The sequence below is a fragment of the Clavelina lepadiformis genome, chromosome 8 (genome assembly GCF_947623445.1).
Source record: "Clavelina lepadiformis chromosome 8, kaClaLepa1.1, whole genome shotgun sequence".
NCBI classification, from domain to species: domain Eukaryota; kingdom Metazoa; phylum Chordata; class Ascidiacea; order Aplousobranchia; family Clavelinidae; genus Clavelina; species Clavelina lepadiformis.
This window is the reverse complement of record NC_135247.1, coordinates 14641215-14664948: the sequence shown is the minus strand read 5'-3', so window position 1 is coordinate 14664948 and position 23734 is coordinate 14641215. Positions and strand designations below refer to the sequence as shown.

The 23734-nt window shown below is 35.7% G+C and overlaps 4 protein-coding genes across 5 annotated transcripts; 2 read left to right on the top strand and 2 right to left on the bottom strand.

Moving 5' to 3' along the window:
* Positions 1-6181: 6181 nt before the first annotated feature.
* LOC143469735 (ankyrin repeat, SAM and basic leucine zipper domain-containing protein 1-like) lies at positions 6182-8713 on the top strand. Its single transcript, XM_076967543.1, has 5 exons — positions 6182-7155; positions 7366-7531; positions 7722-7858; positions 8228-8324; positions 8483-8713. Exons 1-5 carry the CDS (start codon positions 6206-6208, stop codon positions 8711-8713), a joined length of 1581 nt encoding a protein of 526 aa, XP_076823658.1. The 5' UTR covers positions 6182-6205.
* A 120-nt stretch (positions 8714-8833) lies between these two features.
* LOC143469737 (glutathione S-transferase 3, mitochondrial-like) lies at positions 8834-9623 on the bottom strand. The gene is made up of 3 exons (XM_076967544.1): positions 9454-9623; positions 9240-9362; positions 8834-9168 (listed from the first exon to the last, which is right to left on the bottom strand). Exons 1-3 carry the CDS (start codon positions 9565-9567, stop codon positions 8995-8997), a joined length of 411 nt encoding a protein of 136 aa, XP_076823659.1. The 5' UTR covers positions 9568-9623; the 3' UTR covers positions 8834-8994.
* A 753-nt stretch (positions 9624-10376) lies between these two features.
* On the top strand, positions 10377-16873 carry LOC143468917 (lysosomal thioesterase PPT2-like). Of its 2 annotated transcripts, XM_076966401.1 has the most exons (7): positions 10377-10551; positions 13504-13740; positions 13852-14005; positions 14852-14947; positions 15325-15432; positions 15955-16187; positions 16347-16873. In XM_076966401.1, exons 2-7 carry the CDS (start codon positions 13579-13581, stop codon positions 16488-16490), a joined length of 897 nt encoding a protein of 298 aa, XP_076822516.1. In that variant the 5' UTR covers positions 10377-10551; positions 13504-13578; the 3' UTR covers positions 16491-16873. The 2 variants fall into 2 exon arrangements, with proteins under 2 accessions (XP_076822516.1, XP_076822515.1); XM_076966400.1 differs by lacking the exon at positions 10377-10551 and having other exon boundaries at positions 13095-13740.
* A 1615-nt stretch (positions 16874-18488) lies between these two features.
* Positions 18489-23480, bottom strand: LOC143468916 (DDB1- and CUL4-associated factor 17-like). Its single transcript, XM_076966399.1, has 10 exons — positions 23217-23480; positions 22799-22952; positions 22374-22649; positions 21586-21640; positions 21162-21441; positions 20735-21010; positions 19964-20138; positions 19724-19846; positions 19384-19578; positions 18489-19124 (listed from the first exon to the last, which is right to left on the bottom strand). Exons 1-10 carry the CDS (start codon positions 23388-23390, stop codon positions 18901-18903), a joined length of 1932 nt encoding a protein of 643 aa, XP_076822514.1. The 5' UTR covers positions 23391-23480; the 3' UTR covers positions 18489-18900.
* Positions 23481-23734: the final 254 nt, after the last annotated feature.

The window sequence follows — 23734 nt, the reverse complement described above, 5'->3', positions numbered from 1 at the left end:
AAGAAGTCAGTCATTTCAATAGAGCAATGAGATCTTATAGCCTAATAATTCCAAAATTTAGTGAAATCCAATAAATGTTCACTTTCCGTTACATTAGTGTCATGTTCCTCAGATCCTCAATTTGAAAATGAATGTTGTCCTATCACTGAAACTTGCAGAAACCCTTGGATTTTTAAAAATTTTTATCACCGGTGAAACTTTTGTCTCTATACATAGTTGAGTTTTCTTTAATCTTCTAAAAATTCCTGTGCTTAGGTATTTTAACTCTGGGCAACCTGATGAGTGGAAAGCATGGCAGAATCCAAAAAATAAATCGTGCATGCAAAGACATAATTTTTGGTGTGATAAATGCACCGAAGCCTTATCGGTACTTCTTTCTATAATTAGGCTACTACAAACTGGTGTTGATTTTCTCACCATCTTTACAAAGTGTCACTGGAATCCCAAATGTCAACGAAGTTAAAATGATAAAAATCTGGCCAAACTTTCACATAAGTCACAGCTAAACCGTCCTATTTTAGTGAAAAATTATGCAACTACCAACTAGGCCTAGTCCCAAGAGGAAAGTACAGCATTCTTCGACGAGAAATCGCGCTATCTACTATAGGCTATCTCTACATGTCCTTTTTATTTGTAGCCTAGTTACCGCACTGCCTCAGCATCAAACTTTGTATAACTTTTTACATATGTTTGTAAACATTTTTTTAATCTTTGTAAATATTGTATGTCGGGTTTAGTGGTCGTGCTAACGATTGTTCATCTTTATCATTTGGTTACAATATTCTGGCGATATTCTTGAACGCTTTAAGCCTACGGGATTTGCTGCTTTATCCCGCTCATTGTTTGCTGGTAGAATTGTTATTTTATCACGATATTATGGTTAACCTTTATTTTTCGTTGCCCATAAGACAATGATCAAAAGCAAAAAATACAATACTAACTTTGTTCAGTACAGTTTCTGTGTTGATATATTGATGTGATCTCTGGTCAGTAGCAAGTATTTTGTTTTCTACGATTTTTCTTTTTTCTTACAAACTCCTCATTTATGTGAACACTGAGCAAGTTATCACTTTAGCGAAATATGCTTAAAACGGATTTAATATTAACTGCTATCAGCCAATAACAAAAAATGCTTTAAATATAATTTAAACGTTGTGCATGGTTGCTAGCTTATCTTTACGTAATGACAATAACTTGCCACAGTGCTTGTAACTACAAAAACTATGAAGTAAGACCAACAAAAATGAAGTCTGCAAAGCTTGGTAATAAACGGTTTTAAAAGTTCCATGAATTCAGAAATTAACCCTATAGTTTGTATTGTAAGTGCAAAATTTGTTTTGACTGTGTCTATTTTACCGAAAAAAAGTCAACTTTTTGTGTTTCCATTCTCGTAACCTAACCGCTTGCAACCGCCAAACAAGCATAAGCTTGCTTCTTCAGGTGTACTTCACAGTACTATCCTGTTACTTATTTTACTTTAAAGTTTGGTTAACACGGTTCAGACAACATCAATTTAATTTCTTTGTTTCCTGTCACCACTAGCAAATTTAGGAATACTCGCAGGGTGACCAAGATCAAATTTTAACAGACAATGCTATGATAAAGAAAAGAAAATCGAAAAGCGGTGAAAAATGATCGGTGGTCTTTCTAGTGTTAAGTAGCTGGGACTTAGTATAAATGTATCCTGTGGTTGTGCAATTTTGTACAAGGTTCCCTATTTTTGTGCGTTAAAAGTGGAACCACTAACTGAAAAATTTGAGAATAAGCTTTCAAAAGCCTCTGAATTTAATAGCTCAGTGTCAACCAAGCTTTTTGTCTCAGGACCCACTTCTGCTTTTGAAAAAGTCGAACGCCTTATGTTAAGGTATGATAATTTTTATCCTTGGACTGAGGAAAGTCTTTGCACGAATTAAACCCGGTGAAGGTTCCTCAAAGCTTGAGCCCCAGTTAGGCTACCAAGCTAGCCTTTGTGCAAGTTATGATTGTCACACATTTTTTATATTGTTATTTTTTGGTTTTTCATATGGTATTGCACGAATTTAGAAACTGTCCACTAGGTCCACTGAACAGGAACAACTGTGGTTAATGTTTTGCCTAAAGGCATTACAACGGTACGGTGCTGTGCCAACTTGACTGCGCGTATACTTATTGATAGAACACTAATAACATTATAATTCCATCATATCTGCACAAGAATTTCGTAACAATAAAGGCTAATTATGACAATTAGCGCAATATCTCGTCTCTCGGACCTTTACCATACAAAAATGTATGCTTGCGGTAGAACCCCAAGTAACAGCACTCTAGGTATCACATATAAAAGGTATGCTTGGGTAAATATTTGAGTAATATTGCAAATGCAAAGTGGCATTCATTTTTTTCTTGAATATAATTATATTATTGATTCACAACGAAACAGTTATTGTTTTCAGAACACAAAATACTGATGCATTCAGTATGAATGCCAATGCTGGACATAACAATTGAGAACACGCATTGAGCGCTGTTGTAACAAATGACGTAATTCGGAAGGATGTGTTACGTATCTTACGGCCACAGCCAAAATATAGCACGGCGCTTATTGTTAAACACACGAAATAGAACACTTATAACATTATAATATTATCATATCTGCACAAGACGTCCATAGGAATAAGGGCTAATTATGAGAATTAGCCCCAACAGCACTCGGTATCGCACACAGAACACAAGCTGCATTTATTGCGAGGTCAGTACTCGGCTACCGAGCCGACATCCCTACACTAACTAATTTAGTACATCTTTACACTGGCTACTGTGCATATCACCTGTAGGCTTTAGAACTTTGGTCGTCGACTCGTCACTGTTTCACCAGATTTTGACCAGCTGTCGCTATTTCATTTCAAAAATCTTAAATTTAAAGCTACTTTTTGTGGTTTCTTCTTAGCCTAACTTAAATGTTGCATAATATACCATAGCCTTAATCTAAACCTAACCCAAGTTTTACTTGTAATATAAATTTAACTTCAACTAAACCCTAAATCGCTTAAATTGTGTTTTTGCATATCCATTCTCCTAACCTAACTGCCTAGGTATCTTTTTCAATGGGGTGCGTGACTTACCTACTGTGGGTGAAATGTTACTTAGTAAAACTTTATTTAGTGCAAGTTTGATTTAAAACTTACATTTGGATTGTTAATCGAAGTTTTGTGAGAGCTTTGCATCTGATGCTGGCTACAGATTTGTTTAATTCGACTAATCAATTTTGGGGGCAAATTTATTTGGAAGCTAGCTCTAAAATATCTACGTTTGCCCACCCCTACCAAAATGCTTGGAACACATTAAACTTTTTTACATTGTGGCATAGAAAGAGGGTCAGTAATCTGGCTTAGACCTAGCTTGTTTAGCATTGGAGAAATGCAAAAAATTTTGACATATACTTACCAAATTACAAATTTTTGTAACATAATTTTAAAGTATATACTGTAGCACCAGATCGGTAATTTTGCAAAATGAGCATGGAATATCAACATTTTAAGAATGCATCATTTTAGTAATCATTCTGTGACAAACTCAAAAATGAGCTGTTTCCTGTGGAATCCTAAACTGTTTGATGACAAATTAGATTTACCAAGTGATACCATTCTGTTTCAATGCGCATGCTGGAAGTAAGCACAGTAAGATCTTCAACATGTGTTGTAAACTTAGCAGTCTGACTGTTTTATAAACAGGACTGTTAAGACCATGAGATTTAGAAGTATACAGGAACAAGACCACTTTTGTGCCTCTACTTCTGCTGTGTATTGAGTTCAATAGTTGTTGAGGCAGCGATTGACCAAAATTTCGAAAGCCCCAAATCTGGACAAATATGTAAGAAAAAACTTAATATTCCACTGAACATGCGATGGAAAATAGTATATATATTGTCAAAATTTACAGATATATAGCGTCAGCATCAAAGGTGGGCAGTCGGTACTTTGAAAGTACCCTCAGTACCGGTACTTGGAAAAAATAGTACCGACGGTTCCGGTATTCAGCACTATTTTTAAAAAGTAGTTGCCGTACTTTTTGCGTTAAAGATGCTGCTGCAAATGCAATGTTTGTCGCTATTATGTCGTTGGTAAAGATTACTCCAGATTACAAAACATATGTGACGTTGCTCTCTTGCAATTTTACTTGACATTTTTAGATCAAAAAGCTGTTAAAATGTTAAAATTAGTATTAAAGGTTAATTAACATGTATTTTTGAAAACATACTTGTTAAAATTTAGAAATAATCAGTGAAAAGTACCGGGACCGACGGAAATTTTTCGAAAAAAGTAATTCGGCACAGAGATTTGGTACTTATTTTCAAAAGTACAAAAAAAAGTACCGCAGTACAGTAATTCGATAGTATAGTACCGCGCTACTGCCCACCTATGGTCAGCATACAAACTCTAAATTCCCTTCCTATTTGTAGTACCATTGTACTTTGGGAGGCGATAACGTTGCTGCCTGACGACTCTTGCAACAATGTTTTTTCTTTTCAACTAAATTGTGCAGATTTTATTTGTATCTAATTGATGTCTATAGAATTGTTGGGATGTAGTAGGCCTACTTGTTGTGCAGATTCTTGAAAACCATAGAAACTATCAAATGAAGACCATTTCACTTTCTGAAAAGTTATTTTCATAAAACTATCAGGGAATTGGTTTCGCTTTGACGAAACTTAGCTGACTCTTAAACATCAGCCAGAAAATCATTTTCAAAAATCACAATTATATATATTTTAGTTCATACCATGATTGTGTAAATCGTCAGTATTAACCTAGCTTAATCCATAAAAGTGCAATATATGTGCTAGTTTTCATTAAGCACCCACGGTTTTGGGTCCCATTTTTTTGGAAAATAATTTTTGATTTGTTTAACATTCAACACGCATTTTGTTACATTTCCCCTTTCAAGGAAAATAAGACACTAAGTAGTTGTTTGATGATGACACACAACTTCATTTTTTCGCATCCACGGCCTTGAAGTTCTGTTTCAATTGCTTTCTTTTAAAACGATGCCTTCGAGAATACGGTTATTCTTTTTTCGGTATGATAATTTTGGTTGTCTTTGCAAGAATTGCTTATTCTTGACTTGTTTTTTTCTCTCGCGTTTGGTTATATCTTGAATTCATGTCAATATGCAGTAGTTAGTGTACCATATCGTGTCTCATGGATTCGGTCCAAAATTGAATTTTCAGAAGAGGAAACTGAATTATTTTGGCCGAACCATGCATTCTTCATTGTAAGTATTCGTATTACAAAAGCAAACAAAACAGTGCTGGTAAACCATGGCTTGGGATTGAAAGTTAATTAAAATAGTAAATGGAATACTTAAATTTTCTGTTACGTGCAAGGTGCAACAACATTCATATCTGCCTTTTTAAAAATCCTCCTGTAATGAAGGAGTTTTCAAGCAGGTTTTTAAAACACATTTTAAATTTCCCGTTTTAGCCGAGTCTGAAAATAAATTCGACTGAATACTAAATTTTGGTAACTTCACCCAATATGACCAAATTAATTCAGCTTGTTGAAGTTTCGGTGTACCTCAAGTTAGAAGGTACAGTTAATGATGGTAGTGCTGCTACATTAAAAACAAAACTAGTGAGCCAACTAATAATCCTCTTGAGGTTACACAAATCTTGGCCATGAATGAGAACAGAGTGAGGCTGTTATGTTAACGCAACAAGACCAAAAATTTCTTTGTTCTTATCTATCCACTTAAAACAATTACAAGCACGGCAAGTATAACACTAGACAAAAAAGGTGATGCATTTATTTGTAAGTAAGTTTTATGATCTCGAAACGCAGCATTATGGCAGTATTTGACAAAATATAAATTAGTCTACTGTTATTTGTTTTGTTTGAAGATTCAGTTGCAACATGTGGGCTATGAGAAACCATTGCTTCAAATATGACAAGGCCAAGTGTGCTATAACAAGCTTTCTTAGCAGAAGTCTTATTTCTCTGATTGCTTATTTAATTTTTAAACCTTTTACTTTCCAAAACTTCCAAATCTTGCATTACACGTGAGCAAATCTTTGTGGCCTAGTTGTTGGAACCATGCTTCACTGGGTCAATTGGTGAAAGTTGGTTTCATGTTGTTGCACAAAGTTTATTGTTGTTGATAAGAATTTAATCTTAACCAAATCCTTATGTAACAAATGTTTAGAGGAATTAAGGCATAAAGTTAATGCAGCATGTCAAGCTATTCCCCAGCTGGTTATGAGAGTGATGAAGACTGCGATGACTTTGACTTTGGTCATGAAATTGATTTCACTAAAGGAAAAAATGAAGAGAATGAACCAAAGGTTGCTGTGAAAAGTGAAGAAAAAGTGAAGTCCAACTGTATATTGAAGGAAGAAAATGGTACATCTCTTGTCCTTCTCAGTGACTTTCAAAATGCTGTAATCAGTGGAAATAGTAAATGTGTTAGCGATTTTTTGAGGCGAAGTCCATCATTATGCAACACTCTGTTGAATTCCACCTGGCCTCCTATAACTTATGCTTCCAAATTTGGAAATTTGGAGATAATTAAAATTTTGGTAGAAGCTGGTTGTGATGTCAACTTAACTGGTCCAGATGGTTGCCCAGCATTGATGGCAGCTTGCAAATTACATGCAAACCACAAAAATACATTAGCAGTTATTAATTATTTGTTTGAAAATGGTGCCAAAGGAGATTTTGTTGACAGAAATGGAAAAACTGCATTGATGTTTGCAACAAAAAATGGAAACATTGATGGAATAAACTTGATATTGCAAGTAAACAACCCAAACGTGAACAGAAAAGATAATAAAGGCTGGTCTGCCCTGGACTGGGCTCTGGCTAATGGCTTCAAGGATTGCGCAAAGGTTTTGATAAAAGCTGGTGCATATGTATTTTCCGAAAGTGAACATATGGACTGCATGCCTGCTGAAGTTAAAGAAATTTTAACTGATAGAAATACATGCCAACTAAATAAATCTGAAAGCCAAACTGATAATTTAGAGAATTTAGGCATGGGCGACAGTAAAGATGCACCAATTGTATCCAAACCTCAGCCAGGAATTTTAAACTCAGATCTTACTGTTTCTCATATTCCAACAAGGAATAGTGATGAAGACATTCTTATACTGAAAGCAAATAGTGACGAAGAAGAATATCAAAGGTAGATATGGTACAAATATGTTTTCAAGATGATTCTGCTTTGTAACTCTATCTAATCGCTTTCATTATATCATTGGTATGAAATATATTTTTATAGTCCCACTTCATACGTAATGAAAATTGTAAATTACAGGCAACGCCTTGTTGTATCAGTGTATCTAGAAAAGAGATATTATTAAAATCAAGTCTGTTATAAAATATCTTGTTGTAGATATGGACAACTGGAGTTGTTCTTGTGCGGTCTAGAGCTCTCGCATTTGATACCAAAATTTCATGAACATGATGTTCGATTTGAACAACTCCTTTCAGTAACTGATAAGGACCTCAGTGTTATTGGCATCAGTCAGTTTGGCGCAAGGAACAGAATTTTAACTGCAGTAAGTGCACTATGTACCACTACTACTATAGTACTTTTTCGTATTTAATAGTCAATGACAATACTGCTTCTTAATAAATAGTTTTATTTATGTGGAATTAGGATCCTATTTTGCACTGTACCATAAATATATCACAGCATTTAGTTTTTGTATTATTATTTAGCAAGGAAGTAATACCATTGTTTTACAGTTAAAAGATTGGCACTCGCAGGAATGGCAGGATGAGAGCCTGCCTAATTTTAACAGTACTGTACTTACATTTGGAAATCTTCAAGCGGTTTTGAGAACATCTTCAGAACATCTGCTGTATATTAGCAGTGCTTTAAGGTATTGAAATATATTTTCAATCTATTCGCTAGCACTTGTTGCCATAGCCCAGGGTTTTTTAACCTGGGGCCATGAGCAGATGCCTCACTAGCGAGCTACAGTGTAGACAATCAAGAAAGACGAGGCAAAGCGAGGCATAAGTTTCTCACGTATTTTTGCTTGCTGTGCTAAATTGAGGATTTTAAGTGTCCAGTGTAAGGGGGCCATGAACCATGAAAGGTTGAGAACCACTGCTATAGACCATCTTTGAATTTTCTCATTGTTTTACACCCTGAATCATAGCATAATACACATTTTCAATACGTTACTATCAAAAATTACCATCACAGTAAATGTTGTCAAATAAGTATGAGTCTATTACCATCGAAGGTATTCTACAAAGCACCTTGAAATGCACCCAGCCATTCTACAGACTCCTGCATCTCTTCAGCTTGAAGCAAATCCTGATGCTCTTATAGTATCACAGGTTGGCATGATCATAACAATATTATTTAATTCATATGTTAGCACTGCTGAACTATTAATCAGACTCACTGAGTCATACAACCTGTCATGATTTGTGATTTTTCGTGCATTATACAAGTTTGCATGCATTTCTTGCATTTTAATTCTATAATTTTCTAGGTTCAGAAGTTATTATTGTCCACACACAAATTGTGCTCATCACTCAAGATTCTTCATCAGCAAGCTACTTTATTGAAGAAGAAGAGTGACGACTACACCCAAGTGGACTTCATTGAAACAAGGAAATCTAAAACATGCACAGTTCGAGTTTTATGCATTGCCTTACCCTTTTTAGCAAGTTTCTCTGTGCTTCTGTATAAAGTAAAACCCCAATTTCATTTGTTCAAATGAACTTTTAATTTTGCCAAGTACCAATCATGTGTATTTCTTACCCAAGTTTTCTTCAGTTCTATTAGGTTTATTCTACACATCTTTTTTACACTGCTTTCATTTTACTTTTTTAAGCCCGCATTATGTTTCAGGTAGTTTATTCAATTTTTTTACGCTAATCAGTTTCAATTCTTACTTCAACATTCGGAACGTTTTGCATTTTTGTATCTCAAAAGAAGATATCTTAAGTCAGTAACATGCTTCATTGGATAGAATTAGACAAACACGGTTGAAAGACATAACTAAATAACATCAAATTTTTTCAGGATAAATGCAACACTAGTTGACAGCAAGCCAATGGTACCAATGTAGCCAAATGACCCCCAAAGTCTCTTTTTTGGGTCACCCGTTGAATATCCTGCAGCATAAACGGTTCTACCAAGAATCCAAATGGTGCCAAAAGCAGCAGAAGTTTTCTGTGTACAAAATATCATGATTGTCTGTAAGCCTGTTAAAAAATACTAGCAGAAATAATGAGTTTACATACTGGGTATCCAAGTCCTCCTGTGGTCAGAAGAAAGAGCATTGTTGGATGTTGCTCCAATGTGTTCTGGTGAGCTCTTTGTATACAGTTGAATCGGTCTTCTGTTTCGCTGTACATTTTGGGGTACTAAAGTAGTTCAAAAGAAAGCTACGTAGTTAAACATGTAATACCCTTTTCCTCAAGATAAGTGAAACAACTGTGAAAAGCAATCACTTACTGGGACCTCATACGTCTTTCTTGCTTTGCTAACTTTCATGGCCAATCCTTGCAGAAGGAGGCATGATGCTACCCCTGTGGCGGCCACATATCCGTATTCCTTATCAAGACCCATTTTTATTTTTTAATATTAAATTGATGGTCACCTACTCTTTCGAAATGGAAAATATAAGGAGTCATTATTTGCTCGTGGAAATATTTTTCAATTAATTAATTATACATCTGAATGATAAGGCAATTTCCTTTTATCCACTTTTATTTGCACATTACTCAGTTCTGAAAAAAATCACTTAACTTCAACACGCAATACAGCTGAAACATTATAATTTTTCTTATCTTATATATAAATTTAGTAACATACATAAAACAAATGTTCAATGGGTCAAAAATCTTGAACTTACGTATGCCACAAGTACAGGTATATAACAATGGTGAGAATTCAAAACGCTTATCTAATATATCCTAATATCATAAGTTAGACTGTTGTAATTCTTAACTAGTAAGTAGTAACACTAACAGTAAAGACAGAGAGACCTCATCGTTCAGAAAATCGTTTTCGTTCTCTCACGTCCACATTCAAGCAAAAATTGCGCAATCTGCAGTTATGTTGAGGTCAGAATGACTTTGGAGTTCGATGGTAGGTGATTCCCCAAAGTAAAGCAAAAAACACCAAATTTCGTGTGTATAAAGTGTATTGCTAATGTACTCAAAACCGTGGATAGTTTTTTATGTAAGAAATATAAAAAGTGTGTTATTTTTATAAATCATTTACAATGAAAATAATTATCTAAGAACAGTATTACTTTTCTGTAATTTCAACCATTTTTAATAGATATCTTTAAAAGGGCATTATTACGTAGAAAAACGAATATAGTAGCTGTATTGATATTTTTGTTTCAAACTATTTCATGCTAAAAGTGCCTCTTATTTGTAAAGTGAATTACAGTTCCTTCAAAAATCTAAAACTTTCTACTACAATTGTGGCCACGTAAAACTTTTTATCGAATGCGAAAGTAGGTTATGCCCTTACCATTTTCAAGACAACTAGCAACTGTGGTTAGAGTTTTAAATGACATTACCGAAAAAATTCCCAAGTAAGGTAAGTGGTACACTTTACTGCAAATTCTTTATACTTAAATTAAATTTAAAAGTGCATGAAATATCCTGAAAATACAGAGAATTGCAGTGAAGGTATTTACAGCACTGTAGAATTGCTTTGAAGCTTTGAATTGATTTTTTTCAAAGCTAGGTCTAAACATTTTGCGTTTTTACGCCTTATAAACCGCCAAAAACGCTTCGAAAGGAAGTGTGTTTTCATATTCATACGTAGCCTACAGTAAACTTTTTAACTGATTTGTTTTTCGCCTAATTGCAATTATGTGATGAAATACAGCACTATATTATGTTGGAACTTGGCGCGTTGGTTTACCGGTACCAGTTTCTTCAGCCTCAGTGCTCCCTTGATGCCATTTAGTAATTCAAAAGAGTGGAATAACTTACACTTTGACTTGATGACCGCTTTGTTTTGAAAAATGATATAATCCAGCTGTTGTAGCGTTTCTTTCAATTGTCATTAAATTAAGTGACCCATTCTACCTCATTAGTAACTTGCCTACTTTCAAATAACTGTTTATAATGTATTCAAAGTTATGCCAGTAATTGATCATGTTGGATTAATGTGATAATCCAACCGAAAACCTGCCTAAACGCGCAAACCTGCGTTCGTTTTATTTCAGCAAGCCATATGACGAACAACATTTTAAAACGCCATATACAGTGATTTTGTAAGGCCGTATAACACGCTTTTTAGCTCAGTATAAACAGTATAGGGGTGTACCAAATCATGTTTTTTGGATTCGGTCCGAATGCGAATTTTTAAAAAAAGTAAGCGAAATATTTCTGCCGAATCATATGCAATCTAGTATTGTAAATATTCTTATCGCAAAAGTGAACGAAACAGTGCCTATGCACCGCGACTTATAGAATTAAAGAAATACAATAGTTGGATTAAAGTAGCCTATACTTAGTTCTAACATGCAATGAAAAGGTATATACGTAAATGATGTGCTGATAGATTTCCTGTTACGTGCTGCAACAATCATATCCGTTGTTGTTATAGCATTCTTTCAATAAAAGAATTTTCAGGCAAGCTTTTAGAAGTACCTTAAAAATCGGTTTTCGGCCGAATACCAAATTTGAGCAATTTTATCCGATTCGGCCGAATATTCAATGCGCATCAATCAAATTGACAGCTGCAATGAGCGATTTGTTAACCTCCTATGTATTGTTCCATCATAAAAGCACCACTATAGGTATTCGGATCTTTTACAACTTTGTAATGCTTTGTGTTTATAATGTGGAATTGTTTCATGATAATGGTAATACCCTAATGATCTCATACTCATAACATTTCTTACGAACACCCAATTCCCAAGCATTTTAATGGGAACCGCCTTGAAAAATGGGCTGCAAATGCATACTCAAAAAAACTGTAATCGCAGTTGTAAACGCTTTGTGATGGAAATATATTTTCATAATAACACTTTTACTTAATGACAAACGTGTTTTAAAAAGCTATTATGCGAATGAGCAAACTCTGGTAGACCAAATTTGCAATGAAATCGATGTAGGAACAATACCAAGTGACAATAGAATCAAATACCGTAGAAACAACACTGAGCCTGTTAATATTTAAATGAAGTCGGTAAATATTTTAATCCATTCCAGCAAGGCTATAGTTCCTAATTCATCAGCATACCAGGACCCTTTAGCGTTTGGTGTTACTTGCAATTGCGGTACAGACTACATTACCAAAAAATTCAACTGGATGACCGTAGGACAGTGGACCAATAATTTTATTGAGCTGCTGTTGATGACTGTAAGTGACCATTCACCCGAAAGAGATTTCTCATGAAAATGGAGACATGTTTGTGATAGTAATTATGCCCAAGTCACAGAAGCAACCTTCTCTTTCATAAGACAATATGATGACAAACTAAGTCGGAAAATACAAATAATGAATTTTATTAAAAACAATGTTGTACAGCTGGAAGAACACAATATATATAGCTCGTGTTGCAATAGATAAGACAAAAACAGCAATATCAGGTCGAGATGCATATTTAAGCCGGAAACGTTTAGAGCGAAACGTGGAGGCACAATGGCATGTTGTATATTAAAAACAAATGGGCCTACACAGCGATTGTTTTTCTTAGTAGATGAAAAACGTATAGAGTATAGAGTATTTCTTAAGAGGTGATTAAAAGAAACACTGCCAAGTACATAAGTTAGAAAATAACTGTGCATTCACTAAGTTTGTAGGGAGAAAACTTATTCATTTATAAGATTGACTTTGAAAGCTGTACCTGTAAATTAAAAAAAAATAAAATATGTAACGATATTCCCCTAATTCAATTTGGACTTAGTGAAAGCACGGTAAATATTGATAGTTTAACAATAACATATGCTGAAGAACTCGTACTCGGCATCGAAAGCCTCAATGGTTTTCAATTGAATTGGAAGAAGGCAGCCCTTTGTTTTACACAGCTGCGCGCACAAACGACGAAATCGTCCAGGCAACAAAGAGAAAAAGGTTTCCTGGGTGTTGTCGTGGGGAACTTATGTGTCGCTGTTTGCCGGCTTGTAATGTTAGTATGTCGGAGTGAAAAGTGCGGCATTTCCGCATAGTTAGAAAATTAAACGAAGTGTTTCCTTTATTTTTCGTGCAAGCTAGGGTTATATGGATGCAGCGTCCTTTTGGACAGGAAGCACACCATTTGTTTTGGCTTAGGGTGACATGCCACGACGTTTCGTTCCTGCAAAAGGGATTATCAGAATGGAGTATAGGCGTACATAGTTATAGTTGGTCAGTAGATAAATTGAATTATCCAGATAATGAAGCTGTTTCTAGGTTACGCAGGATATCAGCATCGCGTGATATCCGGGAAAAGAAAAAAGCTTAAGAAGCGCAGCCGCAACACAGCTAAAAAAAGGAGGCTATATTAGAGAGATCTTCGTTATGTTGTTACTTATTTTTGCACATTCTTTGCAGATACGTCTGGTTGGTGTCGGCGCTGTTCTACTGCTGTAAGCTTAGCCGTTATTCGCATAGACTACTAAGGAAACAATGATCCTTGATTCCTGGCGTAACCGATTATGGAGCTATATAACTTGTCTCATGATTACCATGCAAGTAACCAAAGTACATGGGTATAAACCTGTTATAATCCTTCATGGGATCTTGGATGCGGCCGCAGACCTGAAGCACCTGGAAAACTTTATCAAAAAGGTTTTTATGAACTTGAATGGGTTAGTTTATAACTTCATTTTAAGAAAACTTAGGTTTATCGTTGCTGTTTGGACTAGGTTATACATCATTAGCATCACTGTGGTTTAACAGGCACACCCTGGTACTGTAGTGTATAGCTTGGATGTATATGACCATTACGCCAGCTTAAATCCACTGTGGGATCAAGTTGAATATATCAAGAATTTAACGAAATCTATGATGGATTCATCTGAGGACGGTGTTCATTTCATCGGATATTCACAAGGTATGTGAGAACTATAGCGAATTTCGGTGATCACTGATCACAATAGTAACCTACTGGTTGTGGTTGATTGTTTGTTATGTTTAATCAAATCAGTTACCTTTACGATTACGTTCCTTTAGACTAGAGCGATTTGAACTGTAGTAACTCCACAATCGCGCCAGCTAGCTGCCTAGTGGAGATTTCCCTTCGTTACTTTTATTGTCACGTTTCACGTAGTGGAACAAAACATCAGTTTGACCGAAAGTAACCGCGTTTGCAATACGTACGAAATGGCCAATGGGTTTCTCCCTTTTTTATGATTTGAGTTGTCTTATAAGCAGGGTTGCCATACCATCCTTATTTTTAAGATTTGTCCTTATTTTACAGGTCCGTGTCTTAGAAAATGTTTTTGTCCTTTTTGCAAAGAAATGTCCTTATTTTCACTTGCGTCCTTAGTTTTGTCTTATATTTAGAGCAGAGGTTCGTATTTTGGGCATTTTGACACCTTTTGTATACCATTTTGTATCACAGAGATACAAAAATTGAGAACACGCAAATAGTATCTTGTTTTTTCATTTTTGTAACATTGATTGCCTTCTCCTGTTGTGCACTGTTTAAGGTAGTATTCTTCTTTTGTTTCGAGTTCGTCCTTATTTTTGAGTCCAGACCGATGGCAACCCTGCTTATAAGCCTGCACTGCTGAGTGACCAGCAGTTGCCGTTTTGTTCACGCCGAACTTTTGAAAGCACACCTACATGTGTCATAGTAGGGAGCTACGTGTTTTCTTTTTCCCAGGTTTACTTTTAAAAATATCTATTCACTGCGGTATACGGGCTACTTCATTTAAAACACTGCACGCAATTTTAGGCGGCCTTATCGGACGTGGTTTGATTCAAACTTCAAACGAACACAAAGTCAACAATTTCATAGCGTTATCATCACCATTAAATGGACAATTTGGAGGTAAGCAACCAATTAATACACAAGCCAAAACAACAACTAACGCCCTAAAGCCGCCAGCGTTTAAATTTGAATGTTTTGATTTTAGATTATGTTTTTAGAAAGCGAGGGGTATTGCTTTGTTATTGTGTTTGGGCGACTTATAACATTTGACAGTGATTTGAAGTTAATTTCAGTGTTTTGTATTGGCAGTTGGGTTGTAAAATAGTTGGAAATTTTTAAATGAGTGGTTTTACTCGAAGTTTTTTATGGTGTTGAAATTGGCAAGGATCAACCAAATGGTTTGAGCAATTAAGCCTATTTGAAGAATTCGATTGGACTCCTGAAAAAAGAAGCCATCAATATGAACTTTTTTTATGAATTTATTTATATTGTTGCAGATACATCTTATCTCAACGCGTTATTTCCCTCTACATATAAAGAAAAACTGTACGAGTTATTCTATTCTCATTACGGCCAACGTTGGTCGATTGGAAATTACTGGAAAGGTAGATTTGTCTTATTGACTGCTGTAATACAGTTCACAAGTGTCTTGGCAGGTGGCGCTGTGCTGAAGTAAGGGTCTAGTTCCCGCTTAACGTTATACAACTCAAAGAAAAATCATCACTCCTGAATGTAAAACATTCATCAAAATAAAAATAAAAAATTTGCCAGTTTGACTTACGCTAAAGATACAGTATCGAATGATAAATATTGCATTACAGCGCAGGTATGACATTAAGTGCAGTAAATAGTGGTCATTTGTAATAGAATAATACCTTCTTTGTGACGTAGTTTCTGTTCAAATATCACGACAACGAATTATAATAAGTTTTTAGCTCGGTAGATACGTCACGCTTAAATATTTGTATTGATCAAATATTTGGTTGTACGGATTTGTTAGAAAGTTAATCAGCCAGGAAAATAATCCGTAAAACCCACATTAACTTCAGTGCATCATAACAACTGACTTGTAACCACAACCTTACATGCGCATGGTTGGTAATATTCCCTATTATTGTTTCCTACAGATCCACATCATAAAAAGCTGTATGGGCTTTACAGTTCCTACCTTGCACTGCTAAACAATGAAAGTCTGAAGTCCGATTTCAGTTACCAGAACAGTTGGCAGAGAAACTTCCAGCGTCTTAACAACGTTGTCTTAATTGGCGGACCCGACGACGGTGTTATCTCACCTTGGCAGTCTGCCCAGTTTGCCTGTTACAACGAAAGAGAAGATGTTGTTCCCATGAGGAATCTTCAGGTGAAGTTATAAGCCAGTCCTTTCGCGTACTCATTGCAATAGCTTTTTTGATCGTAAGGCTGCACTTACCGTCATTGTGTTGAAATTGCGTATAAAATTTATTATCTTCAATCACAGTAATTTTTAAAAGTCAAGGTTGAATTTTTTGTTGGATTTCAGATCTACAAGGATGACGTATTTGGTTTGAAATCGCTTGATCGGAGGGGTAGTCTTCACGAATGTACAATGGCCAACGTCCACCACATATACTGGCACAGAACTGAAGCTGTTTTCAAAAAATGCATTGAGCCATGGCTGACGTAACTCGCGCCGGTGTTTAAGTCAATTTTACCTTGTTTGTTGAACACTTTTCTTATGCTTTGTATATCAAACTTGCTAGGAAACGAAAATTGTATTGTGAATCGACGTGTAAAACCCAATTTCATGGGTCAATTTTTTCTGTTTTGATACCGAGCGCGCTGCTATTTATTTTTTTTTTAACTTTTATTTGAGTGCTTTTACACTGGTTTATGTAGTGCCGTACTTGTTGCGCTTGAAACGTTTTTCGCTGCATTTTCCTTGAAGCGCGATTCCCGACTTTCTCTATCCCTTACACCGGCTTGTGGCAAAATCTTTCTACATAGGATAGTCATTTTCTTGCAGTGCTTGCCTTTTATTTTTTTACTATTAAACGGTTTATAATGACATAGCAAGTGTGGTGCGTCAATTTCTTTCACTTTTAACGTTAGTAAAGCAAGTAGGCCTAGATCATGTTTCATAAAAAAACTTTCACAAATACAAGAAAGGAAACATTGAAATTTTTAACTGCCATGTGATTGCATTGTGTTCAGGTAAACTCATACTTCAATTGTCAGCATTTATTCATGTGAATAAAGTTTACCTGCACTCGTTGCAACCACGGCACAGTAATAAATAATAATAAGGCATCTATGTAGCGCCTACGCTAACAATTTTCGTCTTCGGAAGGTTATAAAAAAGAAACGAAGTTTGCGCAAGAGCGCTTGCAAACGCTGACGTTATTCTACCCAATCATGCATATTCAAGCTCGTAACGTACACAAACGCCTTTGAGGGTTTTCGCTGAATAAGCGTATTTGTATGGAAAATTGTTAGTTAACAATAACACACGTAGCAGGGTGGATCTGCGCTGATGTCAGCAAAGCAGTCACGGCGCGTGTTTACGTCTTCCATTTTTTTCATTCAGTTGCATTTTTCACTTAACTAGTGCTACTCTTGTGTTGTTTATTTTTCGCTATAATTATTTGTGCGGAGCGAGAGTTACGATGCTAACCGTTGTAGTTATAGGACAATAAAACACATGCTCACGAACAATTAACGAGCAGGAAAAGTGGCAAAGCCCAAGGGTTTAGATTTTATCAGAGATTGCCAGAAGATGCAACATTTGATGATTCCTGGGGCTTTAAAAGCTTTCAATACATATTGCTGCGATAACACTTTTCAAGTAAAGCAGCGTAGGCCTACTCAACAAAACAGATGTATTCTCGATTTTTCTCGTCCATAGGCCACTTCGGGAAGCATAAACGAGAAGTGATTCATGCGGATGCCATACTGTTTGACGTCCAAAATCAATCAAAAAATTTCACAGTTTGGGCTACATTTCTAAATTATCCAACGCTTGTTCCAGGTCTTACAAGAATCATCCCTTTTCTTTACACTGGTGCCAACGTTATTTTTTTTATCGATGGTAATCAAGTGATATTTGTGCAGCGATAAAGATACGCATTGTGTGGGCAAAACGTTGCAGATTCGGCAATGACAGAATAAGTTGTTTGGAAGGTTTATTGGAATTATTCAATGGTGATTTGGAATCACCAAATAATGCCAGCCAATCGTAAGTCCTGTTGGTGATGCAACATATTTTCCCAAATCGCTTTTCTTGTTCTGTCAGTATGGCTGGTGGTTGGCTATAGCCTACTATTTTCTTTAAAGAAAACTAATTCGCTCTTTTTCAGCCAAACCATGACGTGTAAACTGTGATATGCCAACATACTAACACACTACCTCACAGGGTCAATTACATTTTGTTGGAGAGGAATTTGGAAAATTTTGAAGTAGAAATTCGATTTATTAAAAGACGTTTTATAGCGGCTTGTAAAGCAAAACAACTTCGCCCAGCTGTCATAAACCTTAGCCACCCGTTGCGCCACAAGCTGCTTGATTTTGCCGCTGTGTGACTCTGTTCTCGTTCTACTGCAAATGCAAGCTGGGTCAGATTGCCATCATTGTTCGTTGATTGTATCTTGACTGCAACTGATTGTGTGAAACTACGAGCACTACGAAAAAATTATGTTATTTTATTCCGTGTGAAGTCGAAGTCTATTTTCCATGAAAGCATTTCACGCTGCTCTTGGTTTGCCGCAGTGGCCACACGTAAATAAGCTACGTTTTTTTGCAGAGTTTGACGCGTTTTTAGTGCGAGATTCTGACTTCACTCCACTCGGGAGTCGACATAGATTGGAACAACAGTTTTCGCTTGGGAAAAAATGTAATAAAACGCGCGAGAAGAGTTTAGCTGATTGGCTCACATTCCACAGCGAATACAAGAAGCTATGGGCAGATTTGTGTAATTCACCATCTATTCACACGACTTTCCTTCCTAACGATTTCTGCATCCACACTTTTCATCAGAATGATCGGGAAGACAACCATCCCAGACGCTTACATACCGCACGCGGTATGCACAAAACCTTGTTTCAACTGTTTCCGTATTTCCGATGTAAACGCATAATCTTATATAGCAATCGATTGTCGTTCGCACGAAGCCTGGTGTAGACAAAAGTGTCCTGATCCACTGTAAGGGATAAGGAATCATGATCCGACGGAGAGGCATCTTCATCCAGAAGGAACGTTCCGAGAAGTCCACCGAAATAATTGTCAAAAAGTGAGACAACTAACTCCGAGTGTCCTTCGACATTTGCTATCAATATTAACATAAAAAGTTTTGGTTGATATATAAAATAATAAATTATTATATTGAAGACAGTTATTGATGGTGCTGACTTAAAGAAATGATGCATATAATTAATAGTTCATATAAACTTCACTAAAACGATAAAGACCTCCTTTTACTTTTGACACGATCAAATGTTATGACAGTCACGCTCCTATAACCATTTAAGAGATAACTGTAAGCGAAATCTTTTTCAAACAAATTTCAAATTTATATTTGAACTAACCCCATCCTGGCTTTGCTATGTCAATTGGACGGTAATAGACGAGCACAAGAAGATTGAGTTCTTGCTCATATTCAACACTAACGAGCAAATAACTTTCGTACTCTTCACTACTATGGAGACTGGCCTTGTATGAGAACCAACGCACAGGCTTGCGACTTGGACGACCAAAAGAAGTTATGGTGTGTGGTGGGAGAGCTGGTATGTTAAAAGCAAGTAGTTAGTTATTGTCTTACGAATGCAACGGTCTTTATTTTTGTGTACAACTATACAAAGGATCACACAACAAATTAAAGAATTTTAATTATCAACAGCTGTTACTGTAAAGTGAAAAAAAACTGACATGGCCTATCCGGATTAGACGGATATTGCCATTCAACATCCGAAGACTTGGAAGGAAAATCCGGTTTTACATTGATGGTGAAACTTTTAACCACTCGGCAGCACATAACACAACTTGTACCAGCTACATGTAAACGTGAAATCAAGGGTCAACTACAAAGTAGAGGTCAAACTAATATGGAGCTATTTACATGTAAAAATTTTACAAGAACAAAATGTGACCTAATTGCAGCCTATTTACCCTTATCTTTTTCATCCAGAGCCGATAACGACTTATCCTCCTCAGAAGCCTGATTTGGTTGATGTTGGATGGTGAGCATATCCAGGGATGATACATCTTGCCTTATAAACCTCCCTGTGTCATCACCGTGAAATCGGACTCCATGCCAGTGAGAGCCATCCCATCTTTCTTGAACCTAGAAACAGACTGACATGAACAACTTAATTCCACTATGGGAATATAAACAAAAAATTGCAATAAAACCATCGAAAAATAAAACCAACAGCTTTGAGAGTCAAGTATCGAAAAAAACACATGAACTTATTTGATGGAAAATTCAAGGCAATTTAAGGAACTTTTTGTAGTAACCAAACTGTTTTGTTATTGACATAAAACGTGTCCACTTCTTGTAGCCTATACGAAACACATGGGCATCAGTACGGGATGACGCTTCACGCTTGCTCAATTTTTTTATGATTTAGAAGGCAAAAACGAATCTTACCCACGTACTGGTCTTGAAATAATGTTGTGAAAGATTAGATTTAAATTAGCTCATAATGTTTAGCTCAGCTTTTTTGACAATTAAACATTTAACTTTGATTAGTGATAAAACAGCAAAAAATTATGACCTTTGCCTCACATATAAATTTTTTTGTGGGCACCAATTACTGTACATACTCATGTTTTGTTAACTACTAACACTGACTCACACACATGGCATCCTGGATCACTAAAAACCAGAACAATCAAGAGCATGGTTTGCATTTTCAAATGGTAATAATCCACACAAACCTGTATCTTTCCTGTTGAAGCTTCTGTGTCTTGAAGCAGGTGCTTTAAAGACCATGATGTACCGGTTTTATTGGCAGATACCAGATAATGGTAAGGGACACCCCCTATTTGAAGAGAATGCTTCATTGCAGCTGTTTTAAACAAACAGGGAGCATTTTTGAATGTTACAGTTGTTTTTAGTTCAATTTTTCGCGTGGTATACGGAATACCAACGCTCTCGTCACCAACACAAGCCAATCTCCATTTCCTTAAGCCACAGGGTGTTAGTACCTTGACCTAACAGACACAAATCATAAAACAAATAAAAATTTGTAAATCTGTTTTGTAAATTTTGCTAAGGCATAAAATTGAAAGTTATTGGGTCAAGCAGCCCATAAAAAATTAATCAACAAAGATAGGGCTCTACAATGATATAGCTTGGTCTTACTTGCTCATTCAAGGGGAAGTACCTCTTGTGGTGATGTTCATTCATAACATCCTTTAAGCTATAGAAACTAATCTTTGAAGCTCTGGTGACTGTGACAATAAACAAGTCATTCACCACGTCAGCTGATACGGCAGGATTATTTGTTTGGGTCGGAACGGAAACAAGAAAATGGTTTTCAACTTGCAGTGGATATATGGATAGGATGCAAAATGCAACCATAGATGATCCACATTGTTGACAGTAACGTCGTGAAGATTTAATAACAACACTTTCACTTTCTCTGAAATGTGCATCATCAATTTAGGAACTGAAATCAGTACTGTAAATCTGTAATACTATATACAAAAAAATTAGCCAAATAAAATTTGATGCATTAATTATTCATTGACATAAATACCTTATGCCTGGATAGTCAGTTACATACCTGTTTATGGTGATGTACTGGTAGGAATGTGGTGGTTCCCCAACATGAACATGATCTACAAAATAAACTCTAGTTATTAATAACTGTCTGCTATAAAGCAACGTAATACAACAACAAAAGATGTAATACATATCACGTAAAGCTAGGTATTTAGGTAGTTGCAATGTTTACTTGTACATGATTATCTCAATGTTAGTATGCATTTTACGTAACCTTTGGCGGCTCTTTATAGAGCTCTAGAGATCTGCAAAACCTGCTTGTGATTTACGATAATAAAATATGTTGCCAAGCCACTTGGTTTTACAATAATCACCAATTAGCAAACGAATGGCATCTTACAATTCATAAAAAAGGCATGATTTTATGGCCATGTTTTTCCGCAAACTACAATGTCATATATGCACAAGGTTGTTGTAACCAAGCAATTTTTTCGAACTTAATCCAATGCTTTCAACTTTGAAAGTTCGCTGATGTCACACTGTGCTGTGCCTTGTGGTATGTTGATTATCATACGACGTGGCAGTCTTACATTAAGTCTGATGTCTCTGATTGTTACTTTTTTCATAGAAATGTGTTTTAAAACAAATATGAAAATATTTGTTTTAATTATGTAAGCTCAAGCTCTATTTTTTTGAAATAGCAACTGTCATAATGCGAAGCAAGTAAAGTCGAGTCATTTTGGACATTTGACTCAAATCAAGTCAAGTAACTGGAAAAATGAGACCCGAGAAATGACATCACTACATATGTAGTACATAAATGTTAAAACAACATTTTTGGCACCACACCTAAAATGTCACTGTGGATGAATGTAGTGTCGGTTGCTTTGAAAATGCTTGTTGTATACTCTTTGGTAGGAATAAATATCTTGTTCAGAATCTTGCAAGTATCCAAGTCTGCCTGATAAAGCCAGCCTAGTTTCGTAAGCATTAATAGCCGAGGTCCCCGCCATGCGTGAGAACTTGGGGGCTTACTGGAAAATGGGGGAATAATGCAAGCAACATCAACAACTTTCACCCTTGGAATGGAGTTATCACTTCGAGAAGCATCATGCTGAGTTGAGCCTAGAAGAAAAAAATAACATTAATAACACTAAAAGTTTATTTTTCATTTATGTCATGTGTTGGATAACACTAATTTGACTAGAAAAATAACTGCACAATGAGATTAATACCTTAACAAATTGCATTTTTTAAGCATATGGGTTACTTACAACAGTTTCCAGCAAATACGTTAGATGTCATAAGCAAAGGACCAGATGATGGACCAGTAAAAAGGTTAAACCAAGTTTGATAGTTTTCCGTAAATAAACGACCATGGCAAAATGCTGGTGCTTTAGCTCTTTGAATTTTTCGACAAGCAATAGTCTGTTTATGATGGTAAAAAAAACTAGAAAACCATAATATGTATACAACTCTAAAATTGTATTTCATCTAATCTTGAGAAAAATTTTTAGCAGATCTTTTATGCAAATGCAATGAACTAAAACAAGTTGCTGATAAAGATTTGTTCAACTACAGGAATTACGGCTGAAACTGTTTTAACAACTTACTTCAAAAAAGCAAATTTAAACAAAAATTTGAAACTGGGTTAGCTCAATCCATTTTGTTGTAAAAATCCTCTATTCTCACCTCTAAGTAAGCATATTTATCACAGAAGAGTGATCGAAGCACTTCCAAGTCTGTGTGAGAATTGTCTGGTAATTTTAAAGATCTGTTTTGGAATGCATTTGATGCCAATCCGTATTCTCGATTGCGAAGAATCTTGCTGATATGTATACATTTGTATTTGGGATGGTTCTGCATGAGAATCTTCTTAAAGCAGCAATCCGTATCATTGCCAGATAAAAAATTAACGGCAATATAGTGCAATGCAACAGCCTTGTTTTAAACTACAAAACTGGAAAATACAAAATATCTTTTTTAAAATACAGTATACCAAATTTTTGCAAGAATTACGTTAAGTGCAGAGAACTTCATATTTTCTTAATCACAAACATGTTTCGGACCTTACACTGGTCCTTTTATGGAGTATAAAGTTACTAAATGTACAACTTTTTAAATACCATACTTTTGCAATCCCGCATAAAAAGACAAGTATAAAACGAGACAAGTTTTACTTTATTTGTGTTGTCATTATAACAGTATGT